Below are 19,667 nucleotides of genomic sequence, written 5' to 3'. Positions count from 1 at the left end.
GGGGGAGGGGGGGAAGAGATTTTAATTAGGCAGAAAAATATTAGATCTGACCGCGGTGGAGCTGACAACAGCCGGTCCATTTTGATACAGCGCGAGGAAATCGGCGGTAGACGGCGCGCAAACATTTACACAGATAAAAATGAAGTTCTGCCGGAAACGCAGACGTCAGCCATTGCAAATATTGGACAGGCTCAAAGAAACACCGACCTTTTTCGGACAATGTTGACATTGGACTGGAGCTTCTCGTAGTTGATGAAGGAGGCGGGCTCAAAGCGGCTCATGGACACTTGGGCCTGGGCTCTGTAAGCCGCCGACACGTGGAGGCGCCGCGCTCCATGGCCCAGGACCAGCTGGAGACACGGGTGACACATGGAAGTCAAAAAAAAAAAAAAATAGAGAAAAGTCTGATGAATGAAACGAACAGGAAGCAATCTTTGGATGCAACGAAACTACTTTCGAGGGTTAACCCGATACAAGATGGCCGCCACAGCGAAGCAACCTCTGCAAACACAGAAGCGGCCGCAACTCGGGCAAATTTATAGACACCGAGCTCCCATTTGGTGTGGTAGTAGCTGACCGTCATCCCTGACGTCTACTTTCAGCACTACTCATTACAGGAGAGCGAGTCACAAGTCTGTTAGCAAAATATCTCATTTCAGTGAAACACTCAGATATTAATCAGCGGCTCGAATATCTACAAGTGATAAACCTTTGGAGTAAGACTCAGCGGGCAATCAACACAAAAATGCGTCCGACTTCATAGGGAGTGAGATAGATTTTGGCGTGGTAGTCGCCGAGAGTCCTCCACAACACGCACCCCGAGCCTGACATCTCGCAACGACCACAACCTCCACAAGTTAAACTCCAGCCTGAGAGGCGGCGGGTGATATGCATTTCTTCGAGGCCTTTTATTTCACATGACTGTACAGAACAGAAATAAATGAAGACGACAGGGATCCTGTTATCGTACAGTCGATCCTTCCATGTTACACAAGGAGCTTCCAGGAAGCTAACCTTTCATTCGTTAACAGTAAATCCATTCGACTTAGTTCAATTTAATAGTTTTAGTGTCAAGTAAGGCGTGCAACGTGAAGACGGAGGGAACAGGGTGGACATTTGGCTCGATTCCTGCTCACATCAGCAGACTGGGATCAGCTGGTGATCGTGTGCACACAAGCAGGGATTTGAACCAACAACCTCTGACAACCTCACAGCCTGCCAGGAAACCCGAGTACGCCCAGGTGTGCCTCTGTCTGCACCAGGGGAGACAAAACTCTCCCCACAATGAGTTAGGAGTGTAAGATTTGAAACTGTCAGATAAAAATCGTCATATTTGTGCTGCTTTCCTCTTTTGGAGACCCAAACATGGCAGCTGGGAGCTCTAACCTTGTTGTTAACCTTTGTGTCTCTGACTGAACTCCACCATTATAAGCGGGCGAGCCCTAGTGGGCGACAAGCTGCGGGGTTTTTGTGATAACATGTAATAAAACCAGAGCCGAGCTGTGACTCCAGCAGCCAAAGTCAGACCAGCGCGGAGCGTTCAGGACACGGTGACCTGACCGGCTGCTGACGGGCTCACGGCTTGCTTTTTTAAAATCCACCGAAACACCCTCGGAGCTCTAACGGAGCCGGGGCCGCGTCGAGCCGGCTTTAAGGCGGGTCCCGCCCGCCTCCGGTGGATAAACTGAATCAACGGGGCAATTTTTGCCTCTTACCTGGAGCCGGGCCACGGTCAGACAGTAGGTTGCCATTTTGTTCACTGACAAAGATGTGAGGGTCGCGTGTGACGTCACGCGATTGTAAGCAAGGCGCGTTCTTTTCTTCTTCTGTTGTTACTAGGCGGTGGCAATCTTGTTTCTACTGCCATCTGCTGGAGAAAAGCTAGCATTTGCTTATTATTTTTTCTATCTAAACTGATCTTTATGTCTAAATTAATGCACCCATGATTACACAAATTGTTTTTGACGAGCGGAGAGTTGATCGGCTTCATTAAATTCTTAATTTTCTGTCATTATAAAGTGATGTTTTACAAAAATCTTGAACAGCTGAATTCCAAAATTTCAGCAATAACTTCTAAGCTAAAAAAAGCGATGCATACAATGATATATAAACTATATAAGAAGTGTAAAGACAGCCAAGCTAAATAAAAAAAAACTGCAAAGCTGCTGCCATTGGCCCATTAGGGTCGCCATGGTAACCACACACCTACGTCTGTCACTCCCTAATAGCGCTCTTAAGAAAGGCAGACAGAAACAGAGTAAAAATGACCCTCAAGCAAACAGTCGCTGTGCAAAAACTAAAACTTGTACCTTAAAAATTTCTTGAACATGTAGGAATTTTTATGTTTTTACTACATTTTATGTGTGAGATATGACAAGTTAAAATGATCCTTGACTTGTAATTTTGACGAGAAAACCTTAAACCAAAACGGTGGAAGCCTGGGTGTGCACATATTGCACTCCGACGGGGTTTGAAAGAAAACTGTAAGTAATGAGAGACTGCACAGAAATTTTTGCACAGTTTGTCTATATTGTACAACGTGCAACAACCAAAAGTGGAGGAACACTTTCAAAGTCAAATGTTTTGGTGTAAAATTTGCATTTACTGACATATATAAATCATAAATAATAATGAATAGTAGATAAATGGTAAATAAAAAATGAAACATATATATATATATATATATATATATATATATATATATATATATATATAAATCAAATCTGCACAATATTTTTCTTATATCAAAGGTTAATATGTCCTTAAAGGACAGTCGCTCTTATATTTGCACCTAAATCTCATCTCCGAGATTCTGCGCATGTCCAGTTTTGTCATATTTGTTTACCTTGTTAGATATGTCCAAAAGTAAAGGTAAGTACTAAAAGAGAAATGGAGGAAAACAACTTGCTCAACCGCCTTTATTGGCTGTGTCGAGCCCTTGCCATATCGTAAATAGTTTATTGTTGCCGCATGCTCACAGGTTAAGTTACACTACACCCGCTGAATAATTACACTACACACTTGCTTGAATCAGTTAAAACCATTTCTGGCTACACAGAAAACTACTGACATCACGTGAGACAGTGCTCTGCCCTCTGGAATGGGTGAAGGATCTATACGAGTCGACACTTCCTTTGTTTGGGGCTTCTTTTTTTCTGCTTCATCCTTAAGATGTTGTCTACAGAAGTCCCAGCGGTGGTCCTTGTACTAATTCTCTGCTTTATTAGAATAAATAGTTAAACTTTAGTTATTTTGCGGCATCATCCTTTAAAGGGTAAATTGTCTGAGTTCTCCCTCCCCTGGGGTTAAAAGAACTGGAAGTGATCTGAGAGTGATCTGTCAATGAAAACCTACACAGACTTCGTCCAGCCTCAAGCTTCCACGTGATTTTTGGTGGATTCTGACAAGTGCTTTGTTGACATTGAGTGCGTACCCACATTTCAGAACTGCACATCAACATATCTGCAAAACGACTGGAGTAAACCCTTTCAAACTGCACTATTTGATATAGTTTAGGATAACCTTGTTGCATAATCCCGAGTTTTCTGTTTGTTTTGCATTTATTATTTAGTTTATTTTGCTTCATGCTGTTTCTTGTGTTTTTCATTTGACACTTGTTTGTTCTTGAGAGCCCCTGTGTTTCCAGCCATTCCTCAGTACTTTTCCTCAGCCAGCTTCTGCTCCTCAGGCCCGCCCCTACCCACTCACACCTGTTCTCTGTTGTCATTTCCTCATCAACCCCAGTCCACACAGTGAACCAGTCTTAACTGATCTGCAGCTGATCACTGTGCTTCATGCCCTGTCTGCTTCTCCTGTGTGTCTCCTTGAGTTTTGTGAGACATTTGTTTTCAGCACACACCGTCCACGAGACGCTCGGATGAGAACTCCCAGGAAGCTCCTCCCTCCTCCTAGAGCGTTAAAATGGGGTTCTTCCCGCCGGCTTCTCAGCTCTCCTGTTCTTGTACAGGTTTTTCCTTCCCTCACCCCAACTAGACGTCTTTATTAAACCGACTGAGACAGTACACGCCGTTTGGCATTTGCAAATATAACGGTGCACAATAACAAGCGTACAAAAGGAATGTGTCCCTATGCTGCCTGGCCAAGGCCAATTTCCTCCGGGCCACCACAGTCACGAAGAGCTGCCTTTGTATCTACAGTCTTTTTAAGTTCATAGGTTTCTAAGTTTTGCTGGAACAGTCGTAAAGACGGCTGTATTTTCTGCTTCTCAGCGGAGAAGTAGAAGCAAAATGGCTCCATTAAAGCTCACCGGCTTTTCTGCATAAACACCTTCTGACCAGTCACACCATACTTGGCGCAAACCCCTGTGCGAAAAAGTTCGTCCCAGGCCAAAGAACTACCCAATTTCCATCACACAACCACGTGACTAAGAGGCGACTTCTCATGGAAAAGGCCTTCAGTTTGGTCTGTTGTCGTGGTGTTGGTCTGCATTCTTGGGTCCGATCCTCCTTCAAACCTTTTGATGTTTGATTTCATACTTTGCAGCAAGTTGCTTTAACCTTCTACTATAAACGCCTGACATGAGGGTGTGTTATTTCAGTATTTTCTGAAGTGCTACTTGTTATGGTTTATATCAACAGTGGCTCTTAGATGTTCAGGGAAGCTGTGTAATCTTCAGAGAACCTTAAGGGAACGTTTCCTGGAGGTTCTCTGAAGGTTGCTGCCTGTTAAGATTACAGTAATCTAAGTTAAGGACGCCACATGTTGACGTCTTGATATTTATCTTCGCATCACTGCTATGCGCTTTTGTTAGGAACTACACACAGCGGCGTGGTGGACGTGGCTTACGAGCTGCACGTGAAGGCATCACGAGTGTTTGGTAGATGGGGGGAGAAGAAGAAGAAGAAGAAGAAGAAGAAGAAGAAGAAGAAGAAGAAGAAGAAGAAGAAGAAGAAGAAGAAGAATAATAATAATAATAATAATAATAATCTTTCTGCCACGTCTCTGCAGCTGCAGCCGAGTCGGAGTTCCGGGATGGGGCCAGCTGGCGGTGGGAGGATGACAAGGAGAGGAAGGAGTGACTGAGGAAGGAGGGAGGAAACACGCAGAGCCGCGGCGCCGACAGGAGCTCGGCTCGCGGCGGGTTTTTGTTTTTTATTGTTTCGGGCTGGGAGGCGTCCGTCGGTGGGCTCGGTCCCGTCTGTCTCGGAGTGGGGTGGGTGGGGGACACCCATGGTGAGCTCGGGGTGGGGTAATGGAGGAATTCGTCACCGAAGAGGAAGAGCCTTGGTACGACCAGCAGGACCTGGAGCAGGGTAAGAGCCGAGCCGAGCCCCCGTCCCTGCCCTCTCCTCTCCGGCCTGAGCGGCGGCGGCATCCCGCCTGTCGGCTGCTGGCACCGGCCGGTCCGCTCAACAAAGAGCCGCTGTGCCGGTCCGACAACAGCCAGGCGCCTTTTTATTCACTTTTAATGCTGACACCACTTAATGAAGAAAAGAAAACATCATAAATATCTAAATCTAAATTTGTTTTTGCTTGTAGACAATATGTTTTTTTTCCCAGAATTCATTGGGCCTTATCTGTTACCTAATTGATTTATTGACTCAACAAAATAATTCCATTTTTTAATAAATAAAAGTGTCCTAGTCCTGTGTATTTGGATGAAATTACAATTTTTTTGCTAGATTATACATGATGATAAACCTTCATTATTTTGGAGGCATCAACATAAATAAACCCAGTGTGGACAGTGGGATTATTTAGTTTTGGATGCTTAAAAAATACTAATTAATAAAAAAAAGCCACATAAATGCCTGCACTCACTAAAGATGCTAAGTTAGATTATTAAATTAGAATAGGACATGTTGAAAGATTGCTGAATATACTGAGATTACAATTGTTTTTATTCCTTTAGAGGAAAATCACAACTTTACTATGGGACAAAATGAGACAAAACAAGGAAATTTTAAAGATTCTTCATTTCAAAAGCTTCAAAATGAGACTTAGTTTGTTGAAATTGGGACATTTATCACCTCGCAACAAGCTAGTTTTGTTTAAGAGTGGTCTGAGGGATTTGTCTTTGGGAATTTCAGCTCTGTGGTTAAAAAAGGAGGATCCCCAAGATTTACAATAATGCCACACATTATACGAAGGGATTTCCCGATGCTAATTAAAAGGGTTATAAGACAAAAGGGTTATTTCTGAAGGCATACTGGTTAGAAAACGTCAATTTAAAGGTATATTTGGAAGATTACATGTTACTTTGCTTACTGTTTTAGTATCAAACCTTAAAAAAAAAATCAAGATTTTCCCTTGCCAGCGCGGGTCACACGTGCTGAAAACAGCCCCAAGATCGTACAGCATGCTTCTCCACATGTGAGGTTCCCGTGGTTTTTTGTCAGGGTTATCTTACCCTTCAATCATAATAACAGATCAAGATAGTCTTTATTTTCAGTTTTAGGATTCAGAGCCAACAAATGGTTAAAATGTTGCTGAATAGACGAGTCAGTTCATAAATCAATAAGTGTTGCTCCAAAGCGGATGTTCTGATTGGATTATCTTTTACTGAGAGACACCAGTTAACCTCACTCAACCTCCTCTAATCATGTTACCATAAATCCAGGACCTACTGGTGCACGATGTGAGGTGGCATGTCAGATGAGAACGAGTGTTTATATTCCAGCTTACGGGAGTTTACCTGATGTTACGTGTGTATCGCTGTGGACTAAACATCCACCAGTTTCTGACCCATCTGAAGTCTAACTCGGCCCACTGGAACGGAACATTTCCTGTCTCCCCTCTCCTCCTCAACGCCACGTTCTCAGGCTAGCGTTTTATACCGGTGCATTTCCTTCGACCGGGGCTGAAATGGTGCTGATGCTGGGATTTCACTTGGCTGGAAACACACACACACATTCACAGACGCACTGTATCCTCATGAGGTTATGGGCTTGGAAGGATACTCGGTTCTTGTGCACAAAGCGTCTTTTTAAATTTTTTTTATTTTTTAGAGATGATAAAAATAGTAGAAAACTAGTTGGAGGTGAAATGGCCGCTGCTTTGATGAAGCCGGCTGGCAGCTTCAAAGTGCCAACCGTCAGGCCTGCGCTCTTTTTTTTCTCAACACTAAAGAACGACACTGCCGTGGTCAAGTGTCTCTCTCAGGATGCTGTAAAGGTGTTAACTTTGGGAAGAGGATGTTGAAACGTTGTGGAAATCAAACCATAATACACCTTGACACCAAGACTCTTGACCTTTAGTTTGATTTGTGAGGACTTAGAGTTATTAGGTTAAAGATCCCTAAACTATCAGTCAAACTTGAATAATTGTCTCCTTGTTTAAAATGTTTGAACTAATGTAAAAAAAGTGTTTATTTGAAATGGATTACTTTCAAGATAAATGTTTCAGAGTTTCTGCCATCTTGTAAATTGTGATGTACTAAGAGTTGACGTATAAAAGTTGCCAATCATTTCTTTGATAGTTTGCCAATTTTCTAATAAATGAAGAAAATGTTCCAACTAAAGGTGTTCTCAACTACAGACTATTGACAAATAGTAACAAAAAGCTTTCAAGTGGAAATCAGCACCTGATATCCATCCATCCATCCATCCATCCATCCATCCATCCATCCATCCATCCATCCATCCATCCATCCATCCATCCATCCATCCATCCATCCATCCATCCATCCATCCATCCATCCATCCATCCATCCATCCATCCATCCATCCATCCATCCATCCATCCATCCATCCTCTCCCACTTACCTGAGTGGGGCAATGGGAACAAGGTAAGCACAATAGACTACGGTAGTTGTCTGATCCTTCAGCTGTTTATTTTTTATTTTATTTTTTTGTCAGTGGGAGTCCCAGGCAGAGTGTAGTGGAGTGAGGCTTCATGATCAGATGCCCAAAGTACCTTTGTATTATAATGAAAAATGGAACAATATTTTTAGACTATTTCTTGGCCGACTGCTATTACTTCCAGAGGTGTTGTTAGCACTATGAGGTCAGGCTGCTTGTAGCTTGACTGTTTGCAGAATAAAAGGCCAATAATGTACCTTAATTTGTTGTCTTCTTGCTAAACTAAGCTGAATGTACTGTTAACCTTTTAAGGTTAACAACATATAAGCACTATCTTAAAGCTTTAGTGTGTAATGTTTCAGATGAACTGTTGGTAGAAATACAATATTATACCCATAGCCAATATATTTCTAACAATGAGAATACATTTCTAACCATGTATTTGGTATTAGTTTTGATTGTCTTAAAAAATAGGAGCATTTGAAATTTTTTTTAACCATAGAAAGGGGAATTATATCCAGTGCTACAACGAGTCTTTATCTTTCTGACTTCCATTTTGTATCACTTTCTTACTGCAGTAGAGCAGAGATACTAGATTTTCCTGCATGTTTGAAAACAGCAGACTTGTTTTTTCTGGGTGGGGGGGTGGGGTGTGTGTGTGGGGGGGGACTCAAACCTGCAGCTTCTGGACTACAAGACTGACCGCCGAGTCCCAGCGGACCCTTTAAAAAGCAGACTAAGATGGTCGAAATTTTTGCATTCTCTTGTCCTACCGCACAAATAATTAGGTGGCTTAAAACGTCAATACTTAAATCAACCGTAGAACACGACCTTTGACACCTTGAGTGAATGACAACAAAATCGTTGAATTCTGTCCTGAACAATAAAATGTATAAGGTTAGTCATTTAAGGACTAACCTTCCTGTTGATGGGGAGATTTTACAGATTTTAAACACGCAAAGCCGGGACTGCCCGTGGAGGTTTTTGTAGCTCACGTTTCAAGCTGTAAAAGCATGAAAAACAAGAAAGACACAGGCATGTAATTAGGGTTTGTCTTTCTTTGAAAGCTCCAGCTCCAGACCGAGAAACCAATACGTGATTCTGCAGAATGAGAATGAAAACTTTTTAGCTTACATTTTATAAGCTTCTTCACAGCCATCTGAGTGTTCAAAGTATTAAAAAAACTACAGAAATACTTTAACAGATTGTTGATTTCGAGTATAGGACACATTTAGAGAGGATATCAGTGCATCAAATGCAGCAGAGGAAAAAGGAAATACAGCTACGGTGTCGTTTTTCACATTCCAGTGACTCTCACGGGTCACGTCCACCTACCAAAACAACACAGCTGTGGAAGACATCACCATTTTCATTATCTTTGCAGATTATTTGCCCACAGAAAATCATCAACCCAATCCTGAAAGCGGGTTCAGAGGCTGGATCTGTTCAATGTGCGGATCAAGTCCGAGAGTTGCGTGGACTCAGTCAAACTCGACTGAGCATTCTGCATTTTTCACGTAAAAATGTCGGAGTTGTGAGCTGTGTGGCTTCATCCTATCTGGGTCAGGTCCGTCCCGAGCAAGCGGCCAAGTATCTGCAGCGAGGGGTTGTCTTGCGAAGCTGCTTTCTTGTGTGGGGAGTTCTATCGATTCGTTTTCTTTCCCCTCTTCCGCTCTACTGTCGATCCTTCCCTTTTTTTCTTCTTCCTCCCCTCTTCCTCAGCCTCACCTGATGTGCGCGCTGTTTCTTCCTGGTTCGATATCCGGATGTCAGCGTTAAAACATCGTTCAAGTTGTTTCTATAGGAGTCTGGTAATCTTATCGCATCATTTATTATGTAGAAAGTGGCTCCCCCTTGGTATTCTCTCTTTTGGTGAATAGAAATGGATTTTCAATTTGACTATAAGTAGACCTACGCAAAGTTCTCCTAATGAAGCCGATTATGGGAAGAGTCTTATTTTAAATAATTCATAGCCACCTTTTGAATGAGTCTAGCCACTGTAAATTTAGTCCGTTCTTCATGGCGGTGTAGCTTCTCAGTCGTCCAGGACACAAAAATAAAAAAAAAACAAAAAAAACAAAGCAGTTGGACTTCTGTTCTGTAGCTGAAGACGTTTCGCTTCCCATCCGGGTAGCTTTATCAGTTCAAAACCCGAGAGTGTGGAGTTCCAAGCTTTAAACTTCCATTTACACAGCTAAACTCACTCGCAGATTAATCTCACTCCCCTCCCACCTGAGGGTTGTTCTCGAACTGCACGGGTTTTTTAAGCAATAGCACTTTTTTTATCTCCCTGGATTATTTGCAGAATCCCCTTCTTCGGTGTATATATACACCTCCTGTGGGCAGTGTGACAAATACTGAACGTACTGCGACCTTCATGTACTTTGCTACAAAAAAAAAAAGGACGAGGAGTTTAATGTAAAAGCTGTTCTCTTATTCAGGAAGGCTGTGTGCCACATCTTGCTGACACCCAGCAATGTCGTCCAGCAGAGCTGCTGAGTCAGAGTACAGCCAGGACAGAGGACGATGGCAACAGTGACTCAGCTTATTCTGAAAGCGTGTTAGCTGCAGCCTGGCTACTGCCTAAAGAACACTTTGAGTTTAAAGTTTGGATCTAAATTTGCCAGTTTGCCAGATCTCTGGCTGAGAAAAAGCCTCTGGCATCCCTGCGTCCCAATCTCAATTTGGGGGGGGGGTCATTTCGGCGCAGCGTCTGACCTTCGTATCAGGTCGGTGGACAGAGGAAGACCTGCAGCGGAGGGCGGAGCTCCCCCCCCCCCCTTCCTGTAACCGAACTGGCAGAACGAGGTGACTCAATGGGCCGCTTGATCGTTCCAGACTCTATTAGAACTTCACCTAAAATAGAACCGTGTGCTCAATTATTCCTGACGGCGAAGATCTAAATTATGAAGCTGCATTTTTTTGTCCCATTTCTCTTCAAGATGAGCTTCTTTCTTCTAAATTTATCCATCCTAATTTTCCCATGAATATTTATCAACTCCTCATTTGCTTCCTTCCTGATCTGCTCTTTCTGGCTGGGTTTTTTTTTTTTTCATCGCTTCCTTCCGTTTCTCTCTCTTTTTTTTTTTATACCCAGATCTCCACCTGGCAGCGGAGTTGGGGAAGACTCTTTTGGAGAGGAACAAAGAGCTGGAGGACTCTCTGCAGCAGATGTACATCACTAATGAGGAGCAGGTGCACGAGATCGAGGTACAAACACCGAGGCCCGCCAAATTGTATCAGGACATGGTTACATTTTATTTAAAATATTTAAACTAACAGGAAAATGTGTCAATTGAAAGTTCCCTAGAAACATCTAGCATATTAACACATTTATGTCCGTGTTGCCAGCTGTCTCCAATAGGCCTGCTGAAAATGTCAGTGGATGCTGCCAGATGATATCATCGACTAAGAATTAGGGAAGGACATTTTAAGCAGACACGATCTTCAGATTTGTTGGCAATTGTTCAGTTTTTCCTAGAATATTTCATAAATGGCTGTGCGGCTAGAAAGACGTGTTCTGCTGGTGGTCTTTATATTTCCTTTATTTTCACCGGTCCAGTGGATCAACGTAGAGGGGGATGTCTGTGTTCTGGCAGACCTCACCCATGACCGTGCTTCCCACTTGTAATCCTTTCAAAATAAACTAAAATGCTGAGATTATTAATTCCTTCATTTACAAGAGCGTCTTACCCAAAACTGGCAACAAAACATAATTTCATAAAATAAACATTCCCCACAGTAACAGTTAGCATTTGAATAAAATTGATAATATTTCTTCCTTAAAATAGGGGTCCATCTGTATATGACGAAAAACATCTATTTATATCTCTTCAGATAAAACACAACCTGATGTGTGTTTCTCAAAATCTTTAAAAATACTCTGAAATATGTTAACAAAGCTAACTTCTTCACTTTTAGACTATATTGACTTTGATTCCAGGTCGACGAAGGCAGCAAACTGAAATGACTTTCCCCCTGTTCTGTGTGGACTTTATGTAGACCATGAGTTACAGTCCTGGGAGCGAAGTGAATTAATTGTCTGCTGGTGAATTTAACCGTGAAAATGAGACACCAGGAGGCATTTCTAAGCATATGAATAACGACCCATTTGACTTCCCATACCAAAGGCGGTTTATGACACTTCTACCTCTTGTAGCTACTTTTGCGCTCTTGGCTGCTGCCATGGATTACCAGAAATGCAAACGTTTTCCACGCTGCAGATTTGAAACAAAATGGCTTCAAGCTCCACCTGAAGCAGTCGTTCTTGCTTCGCTTTGCTGTAGCGTGCTTTAAATAGCAGCTTTCCCTTCTTCTTTTCTCTTGACAGTTGGCAATAAAAAAAGTTGGTTTTCCTTCTAGCTTAGAGTGGTGAATATAGGTACCATTGCACCACCAATGTATACTGCATATAGGCTACATATATATGTGTCATAATAAAAGCATTTATTTAACCATTTTTTACCACTTATTTGGGACCAGATCATAGAGACAGAAGTCTGGGCAGAATTCTGCAAACCTTCTTCCCACCAGTCAGTTAAATGGCAAATATAATCACTGCAGTATATCCTGGCAAAATGCGAAGTAAAAAAACATGAAGTTTGAACCATTTATTAACAGTCAAGCTCTGCCTGCAGACAAACACTGTGATATGGTTGCGGCTTCTAAATTGACGTCCTTTCCAGTGCGTGACGGCGCTTCTATCCAACATGTCCTCCTTTTCTTTAGTATCTGACGAAGCAGCTGGAGGTCCTTCGGGAAATGAACGAGCAGCATGCCAAAGTGTACGAGCAGCTGGACGGCACAGCCCGGGAGCTGGAACACACCAACCACACGCTCGTGACGGACAGCAAAGCCTCACACGAGAAGATCGAGAGGTGCGGGAGACTGGCGCTTCGCTTTTCTCTGATTATTTATGTTTTTGTTCTCTTTTGATAAAACACTGCTGCCTTTTATTCCCCCCCCCCTCCCGCACCAGGCTGACAGGAACCATCGAGGGTTTGCAGAACCAGGTGGAGGGTTTGTCAGCGCAGGTGGAGCAGCTTCGCTCCATGGAGCAGCTCCGGGTCAAGAGAGAGAAGCGGGAGCGGCGCAAGACCATCCACTCGTTCCCGTGCCTGAGAGAGCTTTGCACGGCACCCAGGTGCGTTCCAGCTGGAAACGTAGCGAGGAAAAGAAGAACGCCACACCTGAAACCAGCTAAGTGTGTGTCTTCTCCTCAGGTATGAGGACGAGTTTGTCGTGGGCAGAGCTGAGAGCTTCACCGTGGACGCCAAGCGGCAGCCGTTTGAGGAAGACAACCAGCACCTGAGGGAGGCGGTGTCGGCTCTGCGGGCGGCTGTCCGGGCCGAGAGGGGTCGGAGGGAGGGCGTGGAGAAGGAGTGCAACCTCCTGATTGCAGACTTCTCTCGGCTGCAAACACGAGTCCAGGTAAACCCCCAAATTACAGACTGAGCAAGTTTGGCTCACGTTCCTACAATAATAAAAAGCTAAAAAACAATTGTTACCTGGAAACATAAATGTCACACTAGTTTGTGAAATGAAGTCACGTATCGAGCAAAGTTTAGAACTATGCATCCATCACAGCCGAAAGAGAAATAAAGAACTTTCTGTCTTCGTAAACTCACATTGCCTCAACACACTGACATATTGACACTGATAGTTTAAGTTACTTGAAGCACGGGTTTGAGTAATACTTATGAGCAGCCAGTCTTTTACCTGCAGCAGATAGTGGCCCGGGTGATCTCAGTTTAGAGAATCCGAGAGAGTTTCTCACCATTACGTACACAAGGCACCATTTAAGAGGACCTTTCTGACAACAAAACAATGCAAGCTTTCTTACAGTTTGACTTAATGCTATATTAAATATATTTGTTACATTTTGTCACGAGTAAGTCTGAGATGCTTCATGAAAGTAGTGCAAACATCCTGAGTCTGCCCAGAGTTATCCCGTATAATCTGGCTCATACAGAAATCCTGTCTTCTCTTTCAGTAACTTTTTTCCCCCTAGTCTCATAGTTGTTGTTTTGGGATTAGACTGACAGAATAACAAGTAACAGGATCAGTGACAGGTGGAGCCACGCTGAATACAAATACAAAGACGTTGATCAGTTCAGAAAATGGTGACAACAAGAACAACTCAGGAACAATTTGATATAGCTGGGAAGGGTTTGAGTTTCCCATCTATACTACTCAGGATAGTTTTTGAAACAAATATTTTTGACTCTAATTATGATTTTTTTTTTTTTCTTCATTCACACAAGTCTAACAAAATGCTGAAATACCCATGAAACGCCACTAGGGGTTGAAAACGTCCAAATTAATGACATCTTAAAGTGAAGAGAAAGAACCGTCTTTTTTTTGGCTAAAGAGTTTTCTATAACCCCTGTTAACAGTTGCCTCTCAGTTATTAACCATTTCAGCACGTGATTAAAGTTTACTGGCAACAGAATCAAGATGAAGTGAGACAATCAAAGAAAAAAGCTGTAAAAGTGGCTTTGTTGTTGTTTGGGTTTTTAGGGCACAAAGTGATTGTAGGTACGCCCAAATCAGGCTTCTACCTCGATTCTGAAATTCTTATTTCCAGTCCACATGGAGACACCAAAGACAGGTTTTTTTTTTTAAATATCTACTTTAAAAGCAGTTTTTGCCTTAATCTGGAGAAATTTACTCTTGAATTGGACCCTGTTTTAAGGATTTGTTTCTTCTTGATTCTCCACACTGAGACTATGCTGATTGCTGTCGACAGCAGGTAAGATCCTGTCTGTTCATACCTGCTCCACACAACCACACTAAAAAAAAAAAAAGCTTACTTTTTAGGTTTAACGCTGATTGCCCCCCCCCCCTTCCCACAGGATGCTGAGAGCTGCCAGGCGAGGGTACGGGAGCTGGAAGTGGAGCTGCAGGAGCTGCAGCAGCTCCGTCGCGCTCGGACTTTCCTGCTGAGCAGCGAGGACGACGGCGTGGCCCTGACCCAGACCGTCCTCAGTATCACCCCAGAAACTGACACCTTCCTGGACGCGGAGGCTGGGGACGCAGGAGGAGGCGTGAGGGAAGAGAGTGAAGGCGGCGGCGGCGGCGGAGGCGAGGCGTTACCGGAGTCCAGCCCCGTGAGGAAGAGCTGCAGCGACACGGCGCTCAACGCCATCGTGGCTCGTGACGCGTCCGGCCGCAGGAGAGGCAGCTACGCCCTCCACGCCAACAGCGTGAGGAAACGAGGGATGTCCATCCTCAGGGAAGTGGACGAGCAGTACCACGCCCTGCTGGAGAAGTACGAGGAGCTGTTGGGGAAGTGCAGGCGCCACGAGGAGAGCCTGTGTCACACCGGAGTCCAGACATCCCGGCCCGTCTCTCGGGACCCATCCATGAAAGACTGCGCCGTGGGCCCCACCTCAGCGCCTCCTCCCACGCCCACCCAGTCCCCTTCCACCCCTGAAGCCATCGAGACCATCAGCAAGCAGGTGGAGGCGGTGGATAAGCGTCTGGGGCAGAACACTCCCGAGTACAAGGCCCTTTTTAAGGAGATCTTCTCTCGCATCCAGAAGACCAAGATGGACATCAAAGCTACCAAAGCTGCTAAAACTAGCAAGTCTGGGAAGTCTGGCAAATCCAGTAAACATTAATTATACATTCAGTCTCTGCAGAGAATGATGCTATTTAGGTGTGAAGTGTGTGTGGACCAGGGGCTGGTTTAAACAGTCTTTTAGAAAGTTTTGCTTTAAAAACCGCTAAATTCAGAACAGATCAGGTAAAACGGCTGCTGACGAGCAAGCAAATAAAATTATATTTGCTGGTGATCACTTCTAAAGCTTGTCAAAATCCACTCAAGATTATAAAACATGAATTGATTTGTTGAGCTTACACAATATAACGGTATACTTAACTGCCTTACTTCGCTTTCACACAACGCTTAAAAGTAGAAAAATGCCTCAGTATTGCACTAAAAACATGAGAGCTGTGAGAAAATCTCCTTTCAGAGGTGAGGAAATCGACATGGAACGTTCCCATAAAGTATATTTGTCATGGTTATAACAGCAAACCTTACTAACGCTTGTGAAATCACAAAAAGACAAAGTTTGAGCGCTTATCTCCCAAGCGACGAGGCTGTCTGTTTGAAAATGACTTTGAGGTGCTAATAATCCTTCCACTGCTATTATCGTTTAAAGAAATAATAAAACAGTTGTCTTTTTTTTTCTTCTGGATGACATTCACATGTGGTCAGTTTAGCCGGGCTGCAATACATCTGGCGTTTGTTAGCTTGTGGCTCAGCTGATGTGACGAGATTCGCTCCGAGTCAAAGCCAGTCGTTCAAGACCAAATGTGGCCCTAAGACACGATTGGGAACAGTTCTTTTCCCCCCTGAGTTATTGGGATTGAAGGGCCACAAAATGAATAGAAACGTGGGCACAGCATGCTGCCTGCATCTACCAGATACATCATCTGCAAAAAGACAAAAAGAAAGGATTGCTTTCTTTGCCATGACAAGAGGCATTCATGTTTTGCATTTTTGTAGATTTCGATTGCTTTGACGGCTAGTTTCCACTGTGATGTTCTGGTTAGTACAAACACCTTTGTGCTTGGAGAGAACTTGCTAATGGTTCTGGTTTGCAAAGCTTTAAATAGTCTGATTTTCATTCAATGATCAAGATTTAAAGATTTGAACTAGTTCACAGCTCTAAAAATGGAACTAGTTCTTGTTTATTTCTTGCCAATACTCTAACCCAAACAGTTTTTGACAACTACAGCCCGTCACAGAGAAGGACAACCCCGAGCTAATAACTTAGTAAATGTGACCCATTATGGCAGTTTTCCCAAGGTCAGTTTTCAGTGCAAATCATTAGCCGTGTAACTCGATATTCATGTGAATTGTTGGCATGTTCCAATAGGTTCTGGTTTAATTCCATCAAAGACTCTTATTAGTTTGACAGGAGTTAAGACCTTCAACTATAATAAGCTATGTCTGTTAAAAGTAAAGTTTTGGGGATGTTATTTTAGCTTCTGGCAGAGCTTCATGGTTCTCAAAATGTGGCACGAGTACCACCTGTGGTCCTCGGGATCCCTCTGATGGTACTCGGAAGAAAATGTGGCGTCAGCCGTTTGCAAGTTGAACAATGAGGTTATTTAACCTCAACAAGCCGAACGGCGGCGTAAAGCTGTAAGTGTAGGGCAGGGTGAGCGGCTCGAGCAAATTGTGATCTCGGCTGCTTAAAACAAAAAACATGATGGAGAAGCTAAAGTGTGCAAAGGTTTCCAAATGGGCTAAGCAGGGTTCGGTGTGTTTTCCGTGCGTCAGTGGTTCCCCTGGAATCAGTCGAGTCACCAAAACTTCTTTTGAGTAGGCGTTCAAAGACGACGTACGGGTTTGGATTGGTTTTGCTAAAATGTGAAGATTGTTCAGATGGTATGGGTTGTTCGGCGATCGAGGTATTTTTCAGGGGACCCTCAGGTTTATTGGGTGCTTTAGCCATCACCACTAGACCTCCCCCCCTCACCCAAGGAAGGCCCAGCCAAAGACGATCAGCTCCGTTCGTTGGTGGGTTGAGGTCAGGATGAAGAACTGAGTCAGGCGTTCCAGCAGACTGGTCGCTTTGCTCAGTTTCTGTCGCTCAGTCTGTTTGAAACGTGTCAGGGCGAGCTTACAAACCAGTAGAACAAGGTTACCGGTTTTTAATATCTGTCATAATGGTGAGAACCGCTGCTCGAGGCTTTTTCAGCCCACCTACAGGACTCTTGCATCTCGTTCTGTGCAAGTATGAGGGGAAGATGAATTTAAAGCTGTGTTAGAACTGATTTTCCTGTCGACACTGTTGTCTCTGCTTTGATTCTGCGGCGTCAGCATGCCGTTTGAAAGCAGACGCTGCTCGGGCGTTCAGTGAACAGGCAAACAGGCAAAGGCGATCAATAGAAACTTCCCTTTGCTTCTACCTGCGACACAAAAGGTTCCTCTGCGGCGTTTTTACGCATCCCCAGCTTTGTTTTATTCCACCGCGTACATAGATGTGACTTCCTGCTGCCTGCTCAGGAAACGTTAGCTTAAAAAAAACAAAACTTCTCCTAATAAGGTGAATCTGTTACCAACAGCACTGCCTCCATGGATCGTCTTAGTAACTCAGTGACCCGAAAATCCTTTTTACAACTTCTGTTGTTCTGTCAGCGTTAGGATTGTGGGTTAAAGGTTTGTTTTCGTCCTGTAAAACGGAGCCAGATCCTTTGTCTAAGCTAGTACAGCTGTGTTTAGCGGAGGAAATTAAGGCTTATTTATCGTCCGCTGTGGAACGGCTAAGGGAGGATGTCTTTGTGTGTCGAGTTAGCAAAATACCCCACGAACCGCTGGAGGAATTTTCATGAAACCGGTCTCATCTCAGTGCTTTACTTCTCGAGCAGAGGTAAAGCACTGCCAAATGACCTGAGCCAACACACAAAAGGCTACAACTCAGTTGGTTTTACAACTATTGAGCTAAAATCTGGTGTGGTGGTAGCTGAGAGTCATCCCCAACATGTATTCCAAGTCACGCAAGAGTTGTTTTTAAAAAAAATTGACATTAACTATCGGAGTCAACCCAACTCAAGATGGCTGCTACAGCTAAACAATATAAAAAAAAGGCTTCAACTCAGTCAACTTGAGCAATATTGAGCTACAAGTTGGAGTGGTAGTAGCTGAGTCATTTACAACACGTACTCTGAGCGCTAACAGGGATCGTTGGTACTTTCTTCCCCAAACATTTCACTTTCCTCCGGTTCACGATGTTCTGCCGATTTCGGAAATCACGTTAAAACCGGGGCGACAACGTAAACGTTTTCATAAGGATGTTCCGCAATGATAGTCGTCCTCAGTGTTTGAGCATTTGAGACATGAGCGCAGGAAGCGGTAGGGGCAGCGTTGTACGGGCATGTTGGGTAATAAACCTTTATTTCGTCGATGTAAAATAAAAAACGCAAAACAACTCTGCTGTTGGTTGGATGGTTAAAAAGCCATTGAGTGAAAACTGTATGATTCTTGTAAAAAACAAACAAACAAACATGTGGATCCTTTCTGTGGAGTTACTTAAATATCATTTTGGGGGCATTTTTTTCCCTCCTTCAGTTATTTCCTGACTAACACACTGTGTAGTTGATCTATAACCAGTTTGAGGCTTCAAACCAGGGCTTTCTTAACACCCAGCAGTCTTACCAAACTCTAAAACTACCACACACTGCACCTTTTTCTGAAATGCCTTTGCTATATATATATTTTTTTTTCCTAAATAACCTCCTAAACACAGAGCTTTCTAACAAGAAGTACTAGTTTCTACTTGCGTCTTCAGTAACATCGAGGACATGACTTACCTTGAAACCTTTAACTCGACGCCTTGTGTAGGACTTCCTGTAAATGGTGGATATTTGTTTAAGGATTAATGTACCGTTTCAGTATTTTAGTTATGCTGAGTGACGTAATGAGGTCGTTGTTTTTTTTTTTTATATAGCTTAGACAAAACAATGCCGAACCAGAGCCTGGTCAAACCTCACTGGGTTTCTGTACTTTAAAGTTCATCTCGAAAAGGTTTCATCTTTTTGCGTATTTAGATTAGTTAAAAGGAAACTGAACCTGTGTATTTATTAGCGTGTGAATATTTCTTTTTGCCTCCCCCTCTCCCCTCCCAGTGCCTATATGTGAATTTCAAAAACATATTGTCAGCATAAAACTATTTTTGTTATTATCTTGATTTTATTACCCGATTTAAATGTTTTGCATTACTACTTATATATTATTGCCATGAAAGTTTAATACTACCTGACTGAAATAAAATCTACCTTACTCTATAAATAAATAATTTGTGAAATGCATCTGTTGTTTTTTTTCTATCTGATAGACATGCTAAAGATTATATATATTTATAAAACCCTTAAGACCAGTCCATATTTACAATA

The 19,667-nt window shown here is 43.2% G+C and overlaps 2 protein-coding genes across 3 annotated transcripts in view; one reads left to right on the top strand and one right to left on the bottom strand.

The window, feature by feature from the left end:
• aco2 (aconitase 2, mitochondrial) overlaps positions 1–1,859 on the bottom strand; it is a 5,972-nt gene extending 4,113 nt beyond the window's left edge. Inside the window, exons 1-2 of the mRNA XM_017416092.3 lie at positions 1,716–1,859; positions 208–350 (exon numbers count right to left, since the gene is read on the bottom strand). Of these exons, the coding sequence (XP_017271581.1) occupies positions 208–350; positions 1,716–1,751 (179 nt within the window). The 5' untranslated portion in view covers positions 1,752–1,859. The remainder of the gene's footprint in view (positions 1–207; positions 351–1,715) is intronic.
• Positions 1,860–4,879: 3,020 nt separating this feature from the next.
• LOC108235900 (cerebellar degeneration-related protein 2-like) lies at positions 4,880–19,583 on the top strand. 2 transcript variants are annotated; one of them, XM_025005914.2, is made up of 7 exons: positions 4,881–5,273; positions 7,498–7,747; positions 10,858–10,970; positions 12,489–12,637; positions 12,739–12,903; positions 12,983–13,190; positions 14,615–19,583. In XM_025005914.2, exons 3-7 carry the CDS (start codon positions 10,932–10,934, stop codon positions 15,380–15,382), a joined length of 1,329 nt encoding a protein of 442 aa, XP_024861682.1. In that variant the 5' UTR covers positions 4,881–5,273; positions 7,498–7,747; positions 10,858–10,931; the 3' UTR covers positions 15,383–19,583. The 2 variants fall into 2 exon arrangements, with proteins under 2 accessions (XP_017271712.1, XP_024861682.1); XM_017416223.3 differs by lacking the exon at positions 7,498–7,747 and having other exon boundaries at positions 4,880–5,273.
• The last annotated feature ends 84 nt before the right edge of the window (positions 19,584–19,667 follow it).

This window comes from Kryptolebias marmoratus, linkage group LG17 (assembly GCF_001649575.2).
Source record: "Kryptolebias marmoratus isolate JLee-2015 linkage group LG17, ASM164957v2, whole genome shotgun sequence".
In the NCBI taxonomy this organism is placed as follows: domain Eukaryota; kingdom Metazoa; phylum Chordata; class Actinopteri; order Cyprinodontiformes; family Rivulidae; genus Kryptolebias; species Kryptolebias marmoratus.
The sequence above is the reverse complement of the archived record's forward strand: the minus strand, read 5'-3'. Positions and strand labels throughout refer to the sequence as shown.